Here is a 16,734-nt window from a genome sequence, read left to right as displayed (position 1 = left end):
GCGGTCAAAGGAGCTCTCCATGCAGGTGAAACAAGCCATCCTTAAGCTGCAAAAACAGAAAAAACCCATCCAAGAAATTGCTACAACATTAGGAGGGGCAAAATCTACAGTTTGGTACATCCTGAGAAAGAAAGCACTGGTGAACTCATCAATGCAAAAAGACCTGGGCGCCCACGGAAGACAACAGTGGTGGATGATCGCAGAATAATCTCCATGGTGAAGAGAACAGCCAACCAAGTGAACAACACTCTCCAGGAGGTAGGCGTATCAATATCCAAATCTACCATAAAGAGGAGACTGCATGAAAGTAAATACAGAGGGTTCACTGCACGGTGCAAGCCACTCATAAGCATCAAGAATCAAAAGGCTAGACTGGACTTTGCTAAAAAACATCTAAAAAAGCCAGCACAATTCTGGAAGAACATTCTTTGGACAGATGAAACCAGGATCAACCTCTACCAGGATGCTGGAAAGAGAAAAGTATGGCGAAGGCATGGTACAGCTCATGATCCAAAAACATACCACATCATCTGCAAAACACGGCGGATGCAGTGTGATGGCTTGGGCATGCATGGCTGCCAGTGGCACTGGGTCACTAGTGTTTATTGATGATGTGACACAGGACAGAAGCAGCCGAATGAATTCTGAGGTGTTCAGAGCCATACTGTGTGCTCAGATCCAGCCAAATGCAGCCAAACTGATTGGTCGTCGTTTCATACTACAGATGGACAATAACCCAAAACATAAAGCCAAAGCAACCCAGGAGTTTATTAAAGCAAAGAAGTGGAATATTCTTGAATGGCCAAGTCAGTCACCTGATCTCAACCCAATTGAGCATGCATTTCACTTGTTAAAGACTAAACCTCAGACAGAAAGGCCCACAAACAAACAGCAACGGAAAACCACCGCAGTGAAGGCCTGGCAGAGCATCAAAAAGGAGAAAACAGCGTCTGGTGATGTCCATGAGTTCAAGACTTCAGGCAGTCATTGCCAACAAAGGATTTTCAATTACTTTTGGTCCCTTTAAAAACAGGGTGGCACATGTTAAGGAGCTGAAACTTCTAAACCCTTCATCCAATTTTGTGGTTACCCTCAAATGAAAGCTGAAATTCTGAACTTCAACTGCATCTGAATTGTTTTGTTTAAAATTTATTGTGGTAATGTCTAGAACCAAAATTAGAAAAATGTTGTCTCTGTCCAAATATATATGGACTTAACTGTATAAGTAAATGTATGGAGGCTCTGTAAGAAATAAAATGCCTGGATAAGGCTGCTGTAGCGGGCTGAGAGGTGGAACCTCTGTGCCATGGACCAAGGAGAGCCAAGAGGGGCGTAACTAGGTGCCTCACCAAATCCGACTTCGGATACATGGCGGCTGAAAATAAGGCTGCGCAAGCAGGGACCCCGACGCGTGTTTTGCAAATGTTCACTGGGGTCCCTGCCTGCGCAGCTGTAGCGCCGATGCCTCTGCCCTCTGTCCCTCTCCTCCAGCAGAGACACAGGCAAACTCACCACAGTGTCCCCCATCCTGCTCTCTCTCTTTCTTCCGAGCCAGCAGCTGCTCTCTTAAAGCGGCCAGGTGCATCCTCCTAAATGTGTCCCCAGCCAATTGCTGGAGAACACTTACTCTTTAAGGCATCTCCTCCAGCATGGAGTTGCCTGTGCAATGTGTTACATTTGTTCCTAAAACACTCATGTTAGTTCTCAGCTCCCAGTGCTTGTATTCCAGCCATATCCACCTGCCTGTCGACAAGCAATGTCCGCCTGCCTGTCTACCAGCTGTGCCTGCCTGCCTTTCTACCAGCTGTGCCTGTCTGGCAATCAGTCAAGACAGTTCATCTGTATGTCAGCAGTTCCAGTCTGAATGCGTGGTTCCCGTGTTCCTACAGTGCCTGCCTACATCTACCATACTTGCCATGGGGCTGTCCTGGCTACCCATCTCTAAGGGGTCAGCTGCCATATTCCTGAGGTCAGTCTTGGAATAGCAGCTGGTTCCAAATCCTGAGTCTCTCCTTTGATCTTGGTATCATCAGCTGCCATGTATCAGAGGTCGGATTTGGTGAGGTACTTAGTTACACCCCTCCAGGCTGTCTTTGGTCCACAGCACAGTGGTTCCATTTTCCAGCTCATTACAGTTTGCATAAGCCATGGAATCCACTGGCTTCCAGGCCTCCCCTTTCTCAGACCTGTACATGGAGGTCTTCTGCCAGATGGAGCAGCAGAATAAAATGCTCTCCTACTTATGGACTATAACTACTTATCTGGATGCATTGACAACTTCAGCGGCACCCGCTCCTACTCAAGCTGCGATCATCTCGGCCGTGAGCCAACAGCCTGCCAGCCATGTGCCTGGTTCTGGACCCCATCTGTCTTCAATTCCACGCTATGGGGGGACCCTGCCCTATTTCGGGGGTGTATTAATCAGTGCTCGCTGCACTTCGAACTCCTGGTTCTTCAGTTCATCTCCAACCGGGCCAAAGTGGCTTTTATCATGTCCCATCTCTCTGGTGAGGCTTTGGCCTGGCTCAATCCCCTATAGAAGAGAGGGGATCCCCTTTTATCGAATCTCCAGTCCTTTCTAGAGGCCTTCAGGAAGGTTTTCTCTGAACACGGACATGGGTCCTCAGAGGCCTAATCTCTCGTCCGTCTGCATCAGGAAAATCTCACAGTAGGCCAGTACGCTGTATGTTTTCACACACTCTCGACTGAACTCGCCTGGAACAATGAAGCTTTGGTGTCCAATGCCATCTTTTGGGAGGGCCTTTCTGGACGAATCAAAGACGAACTGGTCGTTCATGATACATCCTCCTCTCTGGACAACCTGGTGTCTCTGGCTACACGAATTGACATCAGGTTCCAGGCGTGCTCCAGGGAGGTGACCCATGAGAGAAGACTCTTACGCCTGGTTCCTACCTTCCAAAGTCCGGTTTTACAGTAAGCCTTAGTCTCGGCTTCCTCAACAGTCTATACAAGTGGACCAGGAGACGATTGCCAAGCATCGCCAAGAGGTCTGCCATACCGAGGGTAGGTGCTTGTATTGTAGCAGTTCCCAGTATATCATCAACTCCTGTCCTGAGAGACCGAGTCCAGAGCCTAGGGTATGCTGGAGAGGCCACAGCAGCTGTTTCCTATGGCGTCATCCTTTTTGTTGAATCAGGCAACCTGGATTCTGGTTCTGCAGGTAAATTCATCCAACAGGCCCTTGTGGAGCGATATAAGATCCAGGTCCAACGTTTATAGGATCCGTTGGTGGTTTCATCGGTGGATGGAAGACCCCTATCTGAAGCCATCCTTTCCGTGACCAAACCAGTGGAACTTTGGGTGTGAAACCAGCATTCAGAAAAGATCTTTCTTTATGTGCTGTCCAGTCTATCTTACCCTCTGCTTCTAGGTCTGCCATTGCTGCAGAGACAAAAGCCTGTCTTGGACTGGAGTTCTGGAGAAGTACTCCACTAGGGTCAAGTCTGTCAGGAGAGTTGACTTGCTCCCATTTATCCTGCCCGACCTCCGACTTCTCCCACTCATTTGCCTGATTTGCTTGCAGCATACTGACGTATACAGACGTCTTTGACATGAAGGAAGCGGAGACTTTTTCCATCTCATAGGCTATATGGTTGTCCTATTGACCTTCAGCCTGGCACATCCCCTTCATGAGCATGAATCTATCCTCTGTCACAGGCTGAGATTCATGCCATTTCTGAATAAATAGGAGCGAACCTTGCCAGGGGATTTATCTGGAAATCTTCCTCCCCGGCCGGAGCAGGATTCTTTCTTTGTGAAGAAGAAGGATGGTTCTCTGCAACCCTGTATTGACAATAGGGGTCTCAACCAAATCATGGTTAAGAATAAGTATCCTCTGCCTCTCATCTCTGAGATGTTTGAATGCCTTAAAAGTTCCAGAGTTTTCATGAAACTCGACCTACGATGGGCGTATAAACTGATCCGAATTTGCCAGGGAGACGAATGGAAAACTGCCTTTAACACTCAAGATGGTCATTACGAGTATCGCGCAATGCCGTTTGGGCTCTGTAATACCCTAGCCATCTTCCAAGAACTGGTTAACGACATCTTCTGGGACCTGCTTGTCATGAATGTGTCAGATGCAACAGACTGTCGCTCTGCATCTGGCTGCAGAAGGTCACTGCGTTTGGCATTACAAACGCCTCCTTAATCCTTCTGTCTCTTGGACACAGCGGCAACTTCCCTTCGGCTATAGTTGACACACCTGAACCTGGGTGCTTATAAATCCCCAGTCTGCTGCAGAGAGTTGCCAGTGATATTCACATTTTCCCTTGTAAAGGCTTGGAGCTATAGCAGTCGGCTAACTTCCTCTCTAGATCTGTTTGAAGATGTTTGGTGTTACCACTCTGAGTCTGCTCAACCTATGTTCATTCCCTGTGTTTGTCTATTTTTTTCTCTTTAGTTTACAGTAGGGATTGACCAGTGCCCATCCCCTCCCCCTCCCTATACAGGGCCTAGCTCTAGGTAGACACAGGGAATAGGTTCCTGCTCAGCGATTGTTGAGGAACCAATTTAGGGGTGGTAGGGCAGGTAGGGTGTTATTAGATATGCCTAGGGGTCTCCACTCACCATTTCCCTAGTGTATGGGCTTCCTTCCCCTAATCCCTTAGTGTTGCACTTAGTCTTCCGAAACTGTGCATGACACTATTTTACACGTGTGTGATAGTGTGCTTAAATGACATCTTGGTGTTCTCTCCTGATTTGTCTAAACATAGGAGGGACGTTCACCAGGCTCTGTTGAGATTAAGAACGAATCGTCTGTACCCCAAATATGAAAAACGCATCTTTGTGTGATGTGCCGTTTGTTGGGTACATCGTTTCCGACACTGGTGTGAAGATGGATCCCAAGAAGGTATCTGCCGTCCTGATGTGACCCTGTTCAGATGGACTTAAGGCTATCCAGCGGTTTCTTGGGTTTGCGAATTACTATTCCCTATTTATTGCGCATTTCTCCTTTCAGACTGCTTATATTTCTGTCCTGACCTGCAAGGGGGCCAATCCTAAGGAGCGGACTCCAGAAGCAGAAAATGCCTTTGTATCCCTCAAGCAGGCCTTGTCCTGTGCTGCATCAGCCAGACCATAACAAACAAATCTTTATGAAGGTGGATACTTCTTCCTCAGGGGTCGGTTCGGTTCTTATTCAGAAGCCTTCATCTGCTCGCATGGTAACCTGAGGCTTCTTTTCTAAGATCTTCTCTGCATCTGAACGCAATTACTCTATAGTTGGTGATCAAGCTGGCTCTAGAAGAGTGGCAATACTTGTTTGAAGGAGTGACACAGCCTGTGGTTACATACACTGATCACAAGAACCTCGCCTACCTGCAATCCGCACAGCGACTTAATCCTCAACAAGCCAGGTGGTCTTTGTTCTTCGCTCACTCTTCATTTTTGTCTGGCTGATAAAAAACGTCAAGGCAGATGCTCTCTCCAGGCCTTCGACCAAGAGGAGGCGCTTAAACACATCATCGAGCCCTCCAAATTTATTACAGTTGCTCCGTTGGACTTGTCTCGTCTTCCCTCTGGTAAGCCTTATGTAACAGAGATGGATAGGAAGTGGGTTCTTTTCTGGAGTCACTCATCTAAGCTGGCGGGTCATGCCAGACAGAAGAAGATGGTTTTCCTCATTTCCCAACACTATTGGTGGCTGACCCTACGCAAAGACATTTTGGATTTCGTCTCTGCCTGTCCTTCGTGTGCCCAAAATAAGACTCCCATGTAGCTTCCAACAGGTCGGTTGATTCCCTTGCCTATGCCATTTGCTCCCTGGCAGCATAATGCTATGGATTTCATCACTGATCTGCCAGTATCAGCCAGGAGTACAGTCATCTGTGTAGTTGTGCATCACTTCTCCAAGATGGCCCACTTCACTCTGCCACCCGGTCTTCCATCTGCCCCAGTGCTGGCAAAAGAATTTATTTACATATTTTTCTCCTTCATGGTCTCCCGCTTTCTGATAGAGGTGCCAGGTTTACCTCATTTCTGGAGGGCTATCTGTAAGCCTCTGAATTTTACCATGGATTTCTCATCGTCCTACTATTTCCTCAGTCCAATTGCCAGGTGGAGCGGGCAGATCATGACTAATTTCCTCTGGCACTTTCTTACTGCTCACCACAGTGACTAGGCTGAATTCCTGCCTTCGGACGAATTCTCGTTCAATAACCATGTTGGTGAATCATCTGCCAAATCTACATTTTTTGTTTTGTTTACAGCAAACATCCCAAGATCCCGTTTCCTGTATCTACCACATCTCATATTCCTGCTGCCGATTCCCTGGGCAAGAGTTTTTGAAGATCTGAGAGGACACTAAGTTGTCTTCATTAAAATCTTCTGAGCGGATGAAAAAAACACGCGGACAAGAGACGTCTGGATTTATCTCTTTTTCATCAGGGACGGGAAATAAGGTCTGGCTGTTGTCTAAATATGTCCATCTCAAGATATCCTCCTGTAAATTGGGTCCTCACTTCAGTCTCTTTGAAGTGTGGAAACAAATTAACCTGGTAGCCTACAAACTTAAACTTCTGGCCTCCTTACGAATCCCCAATTCCTTCCATGTGTCTCTTTTCAAACTTGTCATACTCAGTTCTTTCTCCGAAGATCCTGGTACCACTCCTGCTCCTATCAGCACTGAAGATAGAGGTAGAGAACATTCTGGCTACCAAAGAGGGTAAGAGGAGAACTTCCATGCCCCTCTCCTCCTGGACAGATTTCTTGGGGGCTTGAAAAAGAAGGGGCATAAAGGGGGTACTATAGCGCCGATGCCTCTGCCCCTCTCCGCCAGCAGAGACACCGGCGAACTCACCACCATGGCCCCCATCCTGCTCTCTCCTTCTTACAGATCTGCAGCAGCCCGGGTGCGCACATCGCGTGAAGGTCCCAGGGCACTGTGCTCAGTGTGCGCGCATTTCCCCTTTCTTTAAGCAGCCGCACTCGTTCTCCTAAAAAAGTGTCCCCAGCCAATTGCTGGAGGACACTTACTATTTAAGGCACCTCATCCAACAAGGAGGTGCCTGTGCAATGTGTTAAGTTTGTTCTTAAAACACTTGTAGCTCTCAGATGCCAGTGCTCCTATTCCAGTATACCTGCCTGTCTATCAGCCGTGCACACCTGCCTGTCTAACCAGCCGTGCCTGCCAGTCAATCAACCATGCGAGTTCATCTGTACATCAGCAGTTCCAGTCTGAGTGCATGGTTCCCGTGTTCCTACAGTGCCTGCAGGCATCTACCATTCCTTCCTTTGGGCCGTCCTGGCAACCCATCTCTAGTCGGCCAGCTGCCATTTTTCCGAGGTTAGGTTTGGAGTAGCACCTGGTTCCACCTCCTGAGTTTCTCCTCGAATCTCGGTATGGTCAGCCGCCGTGTATCCGAAGTCGGATTTGGTGAGGCACCTAGTTACGCCCCTCTTAGCTCTCCTTGATCCATGGCACAGAGGTTCCACCTCCCACTAGTTACAGCAGCCTTATCATCCTAGTATTTTATTTCTTACAAAGCCCCCATGCATTTACCTATATGTATACTACCTGCCATTTGAGTACATCCTATCTTTCCCTGCATCTCCCTTCTTCTGCATCTGCACTTTATTGAGTTTTCTCAGCATTAGTACTATATTTAGACACCTTTATGCTGTCTTACAATTTGTTGTGCACTCGCTGAACAATGTATCTACTTGGTATATGCACATAGCATAGTAAATACTAACTTCCATAGTAGCCCCCTTTGATTATCTGCATATTTTTTCTTTGTATATTCATGCAATACCATCCATATGCCTAATTTGGACATGTCTGTGTGTCTGTGCACAATGAGTCATCCACAGCTCAACGGTAACTTAGGTATTCATAGTTACTACCACTAGCAGCTAACTGACTATATGCGTGGGCGAAACCATGGATACCTAAGTACTGTAAGGCCCTGTATAGGAGGAGTTAAGTGAGATATCCAATAAGGAGAGGAGCTCTCCATGGTGATGAGTTAAGGCATAAGCCTTTTTTGAACGTTAGCCTGTGAGGCAACACTGTGAAGCAACACTGTGAGGCAACACTGAGGCAACATTGGGAGGCAACACTCAGGCAACAGTGTGAGACAACATTGCAAAGATGGATCAAATTGATCGTGCTGCTGCACGTAGAGAAGTGAATCGCAGACGGATGCGTAACCTGTGTCTTAATGAAACAGAAGACGAATGAAATTGTCGATGAACTGCTGATGCAGCCCGACAGAGGGCGGCCAGAGCAAGAGAAGCGAATGAAGTAACTGAATCACGTAGAACATCTAATGCTGCATGACAACGAGCAACACGCAATACACAATGTGATACACAAATTTCACAAACACGAGAACAAGATAGAAGACGTGTCCAAAATGCAAGAGCCACTCGACGATGGCAAGTTACATTTGCCGCTAGAGGGCTTCTTAATCAAATTGATGAGACACGTATTGAAGAGCACTATGCTGGTGAACTGACATTTCGATGTCAGTTTTGCCAATCTAAAAATTTCAAAGACGAAATGGCACAGGACAAAACATTCCCTCCCTGCTGCAAGAGAGGGCGCATCCAATTACGGCCCATTCGTATGGATGATCAATTAGTCAAGTTGATGAAGGGAGAGCATGGGCACTCCAATAACTTTATGGCTAATATAAGGCAATACAATAGCTCTCTTGCTTTGGTATCAATGGGAGCACAAATAGTGCCACCTCCTGGGCAAGGTCCATACTGTTTTCGAATTCATGGACAAATTTACCACAGAACTACCCCATTGCATCCCGCTGAGAGTAGTACTCCCAAGTATGCCCAGATTTAAATCTTGGACTGTGAAGAAGCATTAAGTACAAGAAGTCAAGCAAATAAAAAGTGCCTCCCAGCACTGCTGTCATCTCTTGGAGAGAAAAAGAAAGCAATTAACCCCATTGCGAGGTCAGTCTGATGCGTGGTTACACCCCATTGCGTGGTTCACAATCCCAGCGTGCGCCCGAAGGGCGCGCAATCACTTGTATAATACTATTTTTCTAATTTGTACTGTGCTTCGCTGCTGTGTGTTTATATTTATCTCCATGCACCAGCACTTTTTCATCTAGATGGTGCTTCTGATCACTATCTTGAAACATTTGGAGATTTGCCCACTAGATGGCTCTATATATATTGATGTATGTGTATCTTGGTGCTTCAGTCTGCACATCTTCATGCCCCTGTATTTGAGCATTTATGCTGTGCTCTACATCATTTATTTATGATTATTGTTTCTGACCAGGCTTCACTATGCTTGTGTTCAATTTTCCCCCTATTGTCACTATTTTATGGATTTTTTTAATGATTGGTTGTAATAAAAATGTAATAATTTTACTTGCCTCTTTGTAGCGCCTGTCTTTTTGGAAACACTATGTGATATTGGAAGTCTCCCTATTTACTCTTTTTGGTTGTTATTTGGATATTTACATATTTGGTATAGTTGTGTTTGTAAAAGTTCGATCAAAATCTAAAAGAAATTAAACTGATCGGTAAAGGGCACAACAAGAAAAATATTGAAACGCCAGAATTACGGTTTCTTAGCTGCTGCTGCAATATAGCAATGAAATGCAATAATGAGATTAAAACATCGTATCTACCCCAAAATGATATCAGTAAAAATGTCAGCTAAAGGTAAAGAAACAAGCTGTTGCACAGCCACATATCCCAAAAATTGAAAACCTTTTAGGTCTTGGAAATTTTTTTAACCAATTTCCAATTTTTTTTTCACCACTTATCATAAATTAAAGAAAGAACTATACATGTTTGGTATCTGAGTAATCGTACTGACCTGGAGAATCTTATTGCCAGGTTAATTTTACCATATAGTGAACATGGTAAAAAAAAATCCCAAATACAATTTGGGAATTGCACTTTTTTGCAATATTAATGCAAAGGAACAGCAACACATGGAAAATTGGACCACAAATCTCACGAATAATAGAAAATCAGCAATTGAGAAAATCATAAAACATAACTTTTAATATAACGAGATAAAAGCTACCACAAGATGTAGTGAAGATAAAACACACTAGATCTAGTTGTCACAGACTATAACAAAGAGTGTCCGCATAAATTCCAAAACAGACTACAAAACGTATATACATGTGACTATTCCAAGTCTCCAAGTTTGAGAAGACTGGACAAAAATAACATTGGGCCAAAACAGTGAAATTTTAGGACCAAAATCTGCCAATGAACAGCTTCCTTGTAAAAGGTAATACATTGAAACAATTTTCTATAAAGAAAAGAAAATACCTCTGCCCTGTTCAGGTTATCAAGGAAATTGCCTGTTCATGCATATTATAGAAACGTCATGTAGAAAATCCATAAACACAATAATAAAAAATGGAATGATCTCACCACGTGTAGATGGAAGACGTCCCCCGTCAGATGTCTGATCAGAGTCATGCGTGGTCAGGAAAAAGGGAAGTGCATTCACCCTATTCAGCCCTGTAGGAGCTACCATATCCTGACCCCCATGACTCCCACCCTAACAAGGGCAGTCCACATCTGACCCTCAAGATAGAAGCCCTATTATGTCCCTGTGCATCCCGACGCGTTTCGTCAGTAAGTGACTCTTCAGGGCACCCTTGTTAGGGCGGGAGTCATGGGGGTCAGGATATGGTACACGTGGTGAGATCATTCCATTTTTTATTATTGTGTTTATGAATTTTCTTTAGTGAAAAATCTGTATCATGTAAAGCTACACAAATTACTGTAAATCAAGAATAATCCTACAGATCTGACAATACACAGCAAATATAAATCTGCATGAAGTGGAATTAATTCTTAAAGGGAATCTGTCAAGTCCGATAACGTCATTAACCCGCAGCTATAGGGTTAATGCCGCTGCACCAACAGTGTGGCACCAAGGAGAAAATTAACTTTATTCCTCTCAAGACTCAAAAAAACAGATATGTGATTCTTCCCTAAAGGGCCTGTCACACTAAGCGACATCGCTAGCAATATCGCTATAACTAGTGACGTTATAGCGATGTTGCTAGCGATATCGCTGTGTCTGATACTTACCTACGACCGGCTCCCCCGCTGGTTATAGCTGATTGTGCGAGAACGTCCAGGACTGTTTCTCATCGTCAGCTTCCTGCGGCGCTTCCTGTGGAGAGACGAGCGACGAGCGTGGAGCCGGGCGGGAGGACGCAGGATCGCCTAGTGTGACAGGTAAGTAGCGATCCCCGTCCCCAGCGATGTCGCTGGTGAGATCTGCCTGTGTGGCAGCTCACTAGCGACCACTTAGCGATGCACCAGCGATCCTGACCGCGTCATATCGTTGGTCGGGATCGCTGGTACATCGCTAAGTGTGACAGTACCTTTAGACTTGAAATATAATCAGAGGAAACATACCGCAGTTTTTCAGTTTGAAGAGAGGATGATCTGTAGGAAGCGGCTCAGGCACTGTTACATCAAGTCCAGCGGCTGCAATCTCTTTAGACACCAATGCCTGGTAAAGGTCCTCCTGGTTTACCACTGCCCCCCTGTGTGGTTAAGACATTTTACTGTTTTTTTAAGTAATACACACAAAAATGGATAAGAAATGAGGTTTGGTTGAGTAAAAATAAAGCGTATGATGATTATAAAAAGGTTAGCCACTCACTTGATTTTTAAGCTACTAAATGCATTTCTGTGGGCAGTGATTCCACAGTAATTTTTGGAGTGAGCAGTACAATGTCTTGGTATAGCCTATAAAGCCCCCGTACAATTGCACTAAATGTCAGCTGAACCCGTTTCAGGATTGGCCGGTCGTGTAATGTGTATTGGAGGCTCCTGTCTGTCACCAACAGATTGTTGTGAGACATATGAATTGGGCACTTTGAATTCCAGAGCATAAATCCTTTGTTCGGCAGGAGATGATTCTTACAGCATGGGGAGCACTCAGCGGAGACGAACACTCCTGTGTATGAGGACATCGGGAGGTATAGCTGTCAGTGGAACAAACGTTTGTCCGACAGATATCTAATGTGTGTGGCCAGCTCTAGTCATATGGTGGGAGTGAGAAACCAGGATCCATTTTGTCTTCTCAGTCTCTTCTCTTCTCAGTTTAGTTTGCAAAAGAGAAGACTGAGAGGAGACTTAATAGCTGTCTACAAATATCTAAAGGGCTGTCACATTGTAGAAGGATCAACTTTATTCTCATTTGCACAAGGAAAGACTAGAAGCAATGGGATGAAACTGAATGGGAGGAGACACAGGTTAGATATTAGAAAAAACTTTTTGACAGTTAGAGTGATAAATGAGTGGAACAAGCTGCCACGAGAAGTGGTGAGTTCTCCTTCAATGGAAGTCTTCAAACAGAGGCTGGACAGACATCTGACTGGGATGATTTAGCGAATCCTGCTTTGAGCAGGGGGTTGGACCAGATGGCCCAGGAGGTCCCTTCCAACTCTACGATTCTATGATTCTATGATTCTATGATTCTAAGATTTTATGCTCTGACTCTTCACGCAGAACTTTTACACAGAAACTTCCACCTGCTCATTCCAAGTGCCTGAAAAAACTGGACCGGACCAGACACCTGGAGACATCTAACTCTAAATCCCACCAAACAGTTGCTTGCTTCTTGGCATGAAGCCCTTTCTGCCAGAGGAGGTGTATATAAACCTCATCTGTATTTCATTACAATGGAATCTTTTGCTAAACACTACGTGTGTGTGCTTGTGCTGTATTGATCCTCCGAGCTCATTCATCACAACACCTCTAATCAACTCTGGTTGGCTCATCACGCTATTGTATGCCATATCTCCTGCACGTGACCGACGACCACTATATGCTCTTATCATTAGTGTCACCTGCTGGTGTTTATGAAGATTGCACTGCTTTTCATGTTGGAGAAGAGCTGTTTATTGCAGATCCCCTGTGTTTCAGGTGTTAACGCACAGCAAACAAGAAGGAAATCGGACTTCTTGGCCAGTTCAACCAAGGAAACTGTAATAAAAAAATCAGAGTAGACTGTTACTAATGTGCTGGGCTGTGAAGGGTATAGTCCCTATTATTTCATGGTTGAAAATTAAAGGGTACCTGTCACATTGCATATGTGGTTATGAGGACAGCCTGGTATAGAGGACAAGTAGAGCAGTGTTTAATTAACTGAAATCCTTAGTGTTTATATGCATATGAGACAAGTGGGTGGTCCTACTAGTGATTGACAGCTATCTCTTTATGCCCAGTCATACAAGTAAGGGCGGGATCACACATGCGAGAAACTCGGACGAGTCTCTCATCTTAATACCCGGCACTACCGCCGGCACTTGGGAGCGGAGCGTGCGGCTGCATGTATTTCTATGCAGCCGCACGCTCTGCTCCTGAGTGCCGGCGGCAGTGCAGGGTATTAAGATGCGAGACTCGTCTGAGTTTCTTGCATGTGTGATCCCGGCCTAAGACTGTCTATCCCTGCATAGAACTGCCCACTGGACTCATATGCCTCAAGTAGTTCACAACACTTTCCTGCTGTCAAATTGCTAAAAGGAGCAACATTTTTGCAAAACTTGTAGTTGCATGAACAATTTGCTACTTGTCTTATTTTTACACCAGTCCCAGCCAGCTCCACCAAATTTATTTTTATTTTTTCCCGGAAGCAAAAACCAAACCAAAAAATACATACTAATTTATGGCACAATAATGGCATAAATTGCTACAGAAAGGTACTCCAATCATGGACTGTGATACACGGTTTGTGGTGGTGCCCAGTACCTAAAGGATATGCCAAATCCATTCAAGAGGACCATGCCTTCTAAAGAATTTGATCACGCCAAAATTGCAGTGGTGTCGAGTAGGGATCAAGTAATATTTTAAATCCAATAGCCAAAGGCCAAAAAATCCCATTTTAACCAATCTAAATACATAACTTTAATTGCTCCCTATTGATCCTACTCCTACCTATGATTAAATGTATTCAAGCGGTCAGATTGCTGTGAGGTCATTCAATTGTAATATACTGTACATATGGATAAATCTTCCTATTTGTAGTTACATGGGTGTACTGCTCCAATAGCCTCAAGTTGATAACTAGCATAGAGCAAACAAACTGCGGTCCATTATGTAACCATTAGGGAATGTATCCTGTTTTGTAATGTTTAATGTTCATAGGAACAAGGCGCTATTAAAATAAAGAAAGAGCTTCCTCAACATGTTTCACCCTCACGGGCTTCATCAAGGTATCAAGGCAAATGTATTATGCAGATTATCGAATGACTCAACTATATTTAAAAAAATATAGGACCAATAAGGAACAGAGTGCAATTTTAATATGAACTTAACATATGATTTTGCACCAGTCATTCATATTTTTAATTTTACAATGAACAGTTATGTGTTATTTTGGATTGGTTATAATGAGATTTTTTAGCATTTGGCTATTATATTTAAAAAATTCTAATTCATTTTTCACAACTTCCTCTAGCAGACCATTCATCGTACCTGGCATGCAAAGCGGCAGTATTGATGAATCGGTGCCTAAATGCTTTCTGATTGTTAATAAACCAATGCAATTTTAGGCAAGTAGAAACTGTATAGTTAGTTGACAAACTCTTATAACACATCTGAAAAAGTGCGTGGCACTTTAACATTCAATCAAAATTGAATATATTAATAAACAGATCTCTTACACCTGAGGATGATGTCACAAATGCATTTACTTTGAAATTCCTGTCAGACTGGCCGTATATTTTTGTTTTCTTCTTAATCCAATTAATCACTTTTCTTCTTAATTCTTAAGTATTTTAGACTGCAGCTAGCACTGGATAAAATGGTCATTTTCATTATAGGATTATACTGTCATTCTCATATGGTTTTTCAGTGTAAATATACCAGCTTCACTATGCATTCATTTTGCATTGCAAAATCTGGTGACAGATTCACTTTGACCAATTTGCACCACGACCAATTTTAATATTTGAGCTTTTGTTTTTAGCTATCCTTTTTCCAATAGCCATAACTTTTATTTCTGCATCGCCATAGCCCTGCTATGTGTTGCACAAACGATTATAAAAAATACATATATTTTGTATTTCTGCATTCAGAAACACCCAATCTATCAAAATATAAAAATAATTAATCCAATCGGTCAATGGGGTAATGAGAAAGAAAAATCAAAACTCCAGAATGGCATTTTTTTAGTCGCTGCAACATTGCAATAAAATGCTGTGGAGAAACAGGGTTAGTTGGTGCTCTCGTCCACTAGCCCGGCTGTCTTTAGCAAGACTGCATGGACCAGGGCTCATACCACTGAACGCCCACTTTATCTCCCTGTGGGCAGAACACTACACAGACAACACAGGGTCAGGGTAAAACAATGTGGCCAAGCTTTATTGAACCACAACACCCAATAGCAAACAGAACAATCCCAGCAATTACCCCCAACATGGTGCACATTACACGGTCTGACCTTTCCGCTGACACGCCGGGATAATGGTAGATAACATGTGGCGCCCCTGAGGGTTCAGTCGCCACAGAGGTACTGCACCTCCTCCTGAGGTGTAGTATCCCACTCTCCAGGTATGATGGAACACCTGACCAGACTCCACCACTCACATCCAACACAAACACAGTAGTGTAGCAGAGCAACCTTCATGGCTCCCTGCTTGGAACATGAAGAGTGCTGGGAGGTGGAAGGAGCTTAGACTGCACAAGAGAGAGGGAGAATATTAGAAAAAGGTCAGTCTGTGAGAGAAGATCCCCAGAGAGGGAAGGAGTGAAGGAGGTGCTGCAGCAGACTCCTGGGACCTGGAGCTGCTGGCACAGGAAAGAGCCATAGAAAGCCTGATTCTTCAGAAGGAAGATAGTTTAGTACGGAACGTAAGGAGAAGAGAACTAAGGACTAGGGTCAGAGCTGAACCCTTCCTGAAGTTTGAAGCGCATGGCCGGTGTCCGGTCCCCGAGGCTGTTTGTGAAACTAATGTTCCAGCAGCAGACACCGGAGGAATAGGAGCTGTGACCACTCTATTCCCACAAAAGACTCGAAGACACAGTGGCAACCTATGGGTGAGCTGAGACATGATGGATGGAGTCCCCGAAGCAGGCTACAGTCACTTGTCATGCGAGTAGAGTTCCAAGGAACATCTGAGAGAAGGAACTTGGGTTTACACAACTACAAGTTCTTCAGTATAAGCGCTAGAAAGGAGACGTTCAGAACAGGCACACGAAAGGGAGAGCTGGAAAGGTTAATTCCGTCTGCCTGGGAGTTGGCTGAGCCCCTGATCTGGAGACCGCAGCATTGAAGCAGGCACCTGTCTGTGCCAAGAACGCGAGTAAAAGAACTGGAACTGCATTCATCTGTCTCATTGCCTTCTTCCTGCGCCAACCCACTCAGCACTGCTACATCTCTGTGCCTAATACTGCACTATCTACTTCTCACTATCTCCTCATTTGCCAACCTCATCTACTCTGCCCTGGGACTACAACCCTACCTGTGCAGGCATACAACATCATTGCTGCACCACACCATCTGTCCCAGAGAGGCAACCCTGCAGCGCTGGTCAAACTGACCAGAAACCACAGGTGGCGTCACGAATCCTCTCAATGACTTTATCTCCATCACTCTACCCCTTTTACATTGACCGCCTGAGGCCACGGACCGGGTCATTGCCACTGTGACATCTCCCATTGAAATCAACGGGCCTGGCACTGAGTACCCCACGGCCTCTGGGGGCGAGTAAAATACGTCAGAGCTCCCAGGGTCGTTATTCCACCTGTGAT

General features: G+C 44.8%; 1 protein-coding gene across 1 annotated transcript in view; it reads right to left on the bottom strand.

Annotated features, from left to right (window-relative positions):
• Positions 1–16,734, bottom strand: part of LOC141052434 (glyoxylate reductase/hydroxypyruvate reductase-like) — a 117,197-nt gene that overhangs the window by 3,264 nt on the left and 97,199 nt on the right. Inside the window, exons 7-8 of the mRNA XM_073549664.1 lie at positions 12,831–12,966; positions 11,389–11,519 (exon numbers count right to left, since the gene is read on the bottom strand). Of these exons, the coding sequence (XP_073405765.1) occupies positions 11,389–11,519; positions 12,831–12,966 (267 nt within the window). The remainder of the gene's footprint in view (positions 1–11,388; positions 11,520–12,830; positions 12,967–16,734) is intronic.

The sequence above is a fragment of the Dendrobates tinctorius genome, unplaced genomic scaffold, assembly GCF_039654945.1.
Source record: "Dendrobates tinctorius isolate UK_male_01 unplaced genomic scaffold, ASM3965494v1 ptg000160l, whole genome shotgun sequence".
NCBI classification, from domain to species: Eukaryota; Metazoa; Chordata; class Amphibia; order Anura; family Dendrobatidae; genus Dendrobates; species Dendrobates tinctorius.
This window is presented reverse-complemented; position numbering and strand designations above follow the sequence as displayed.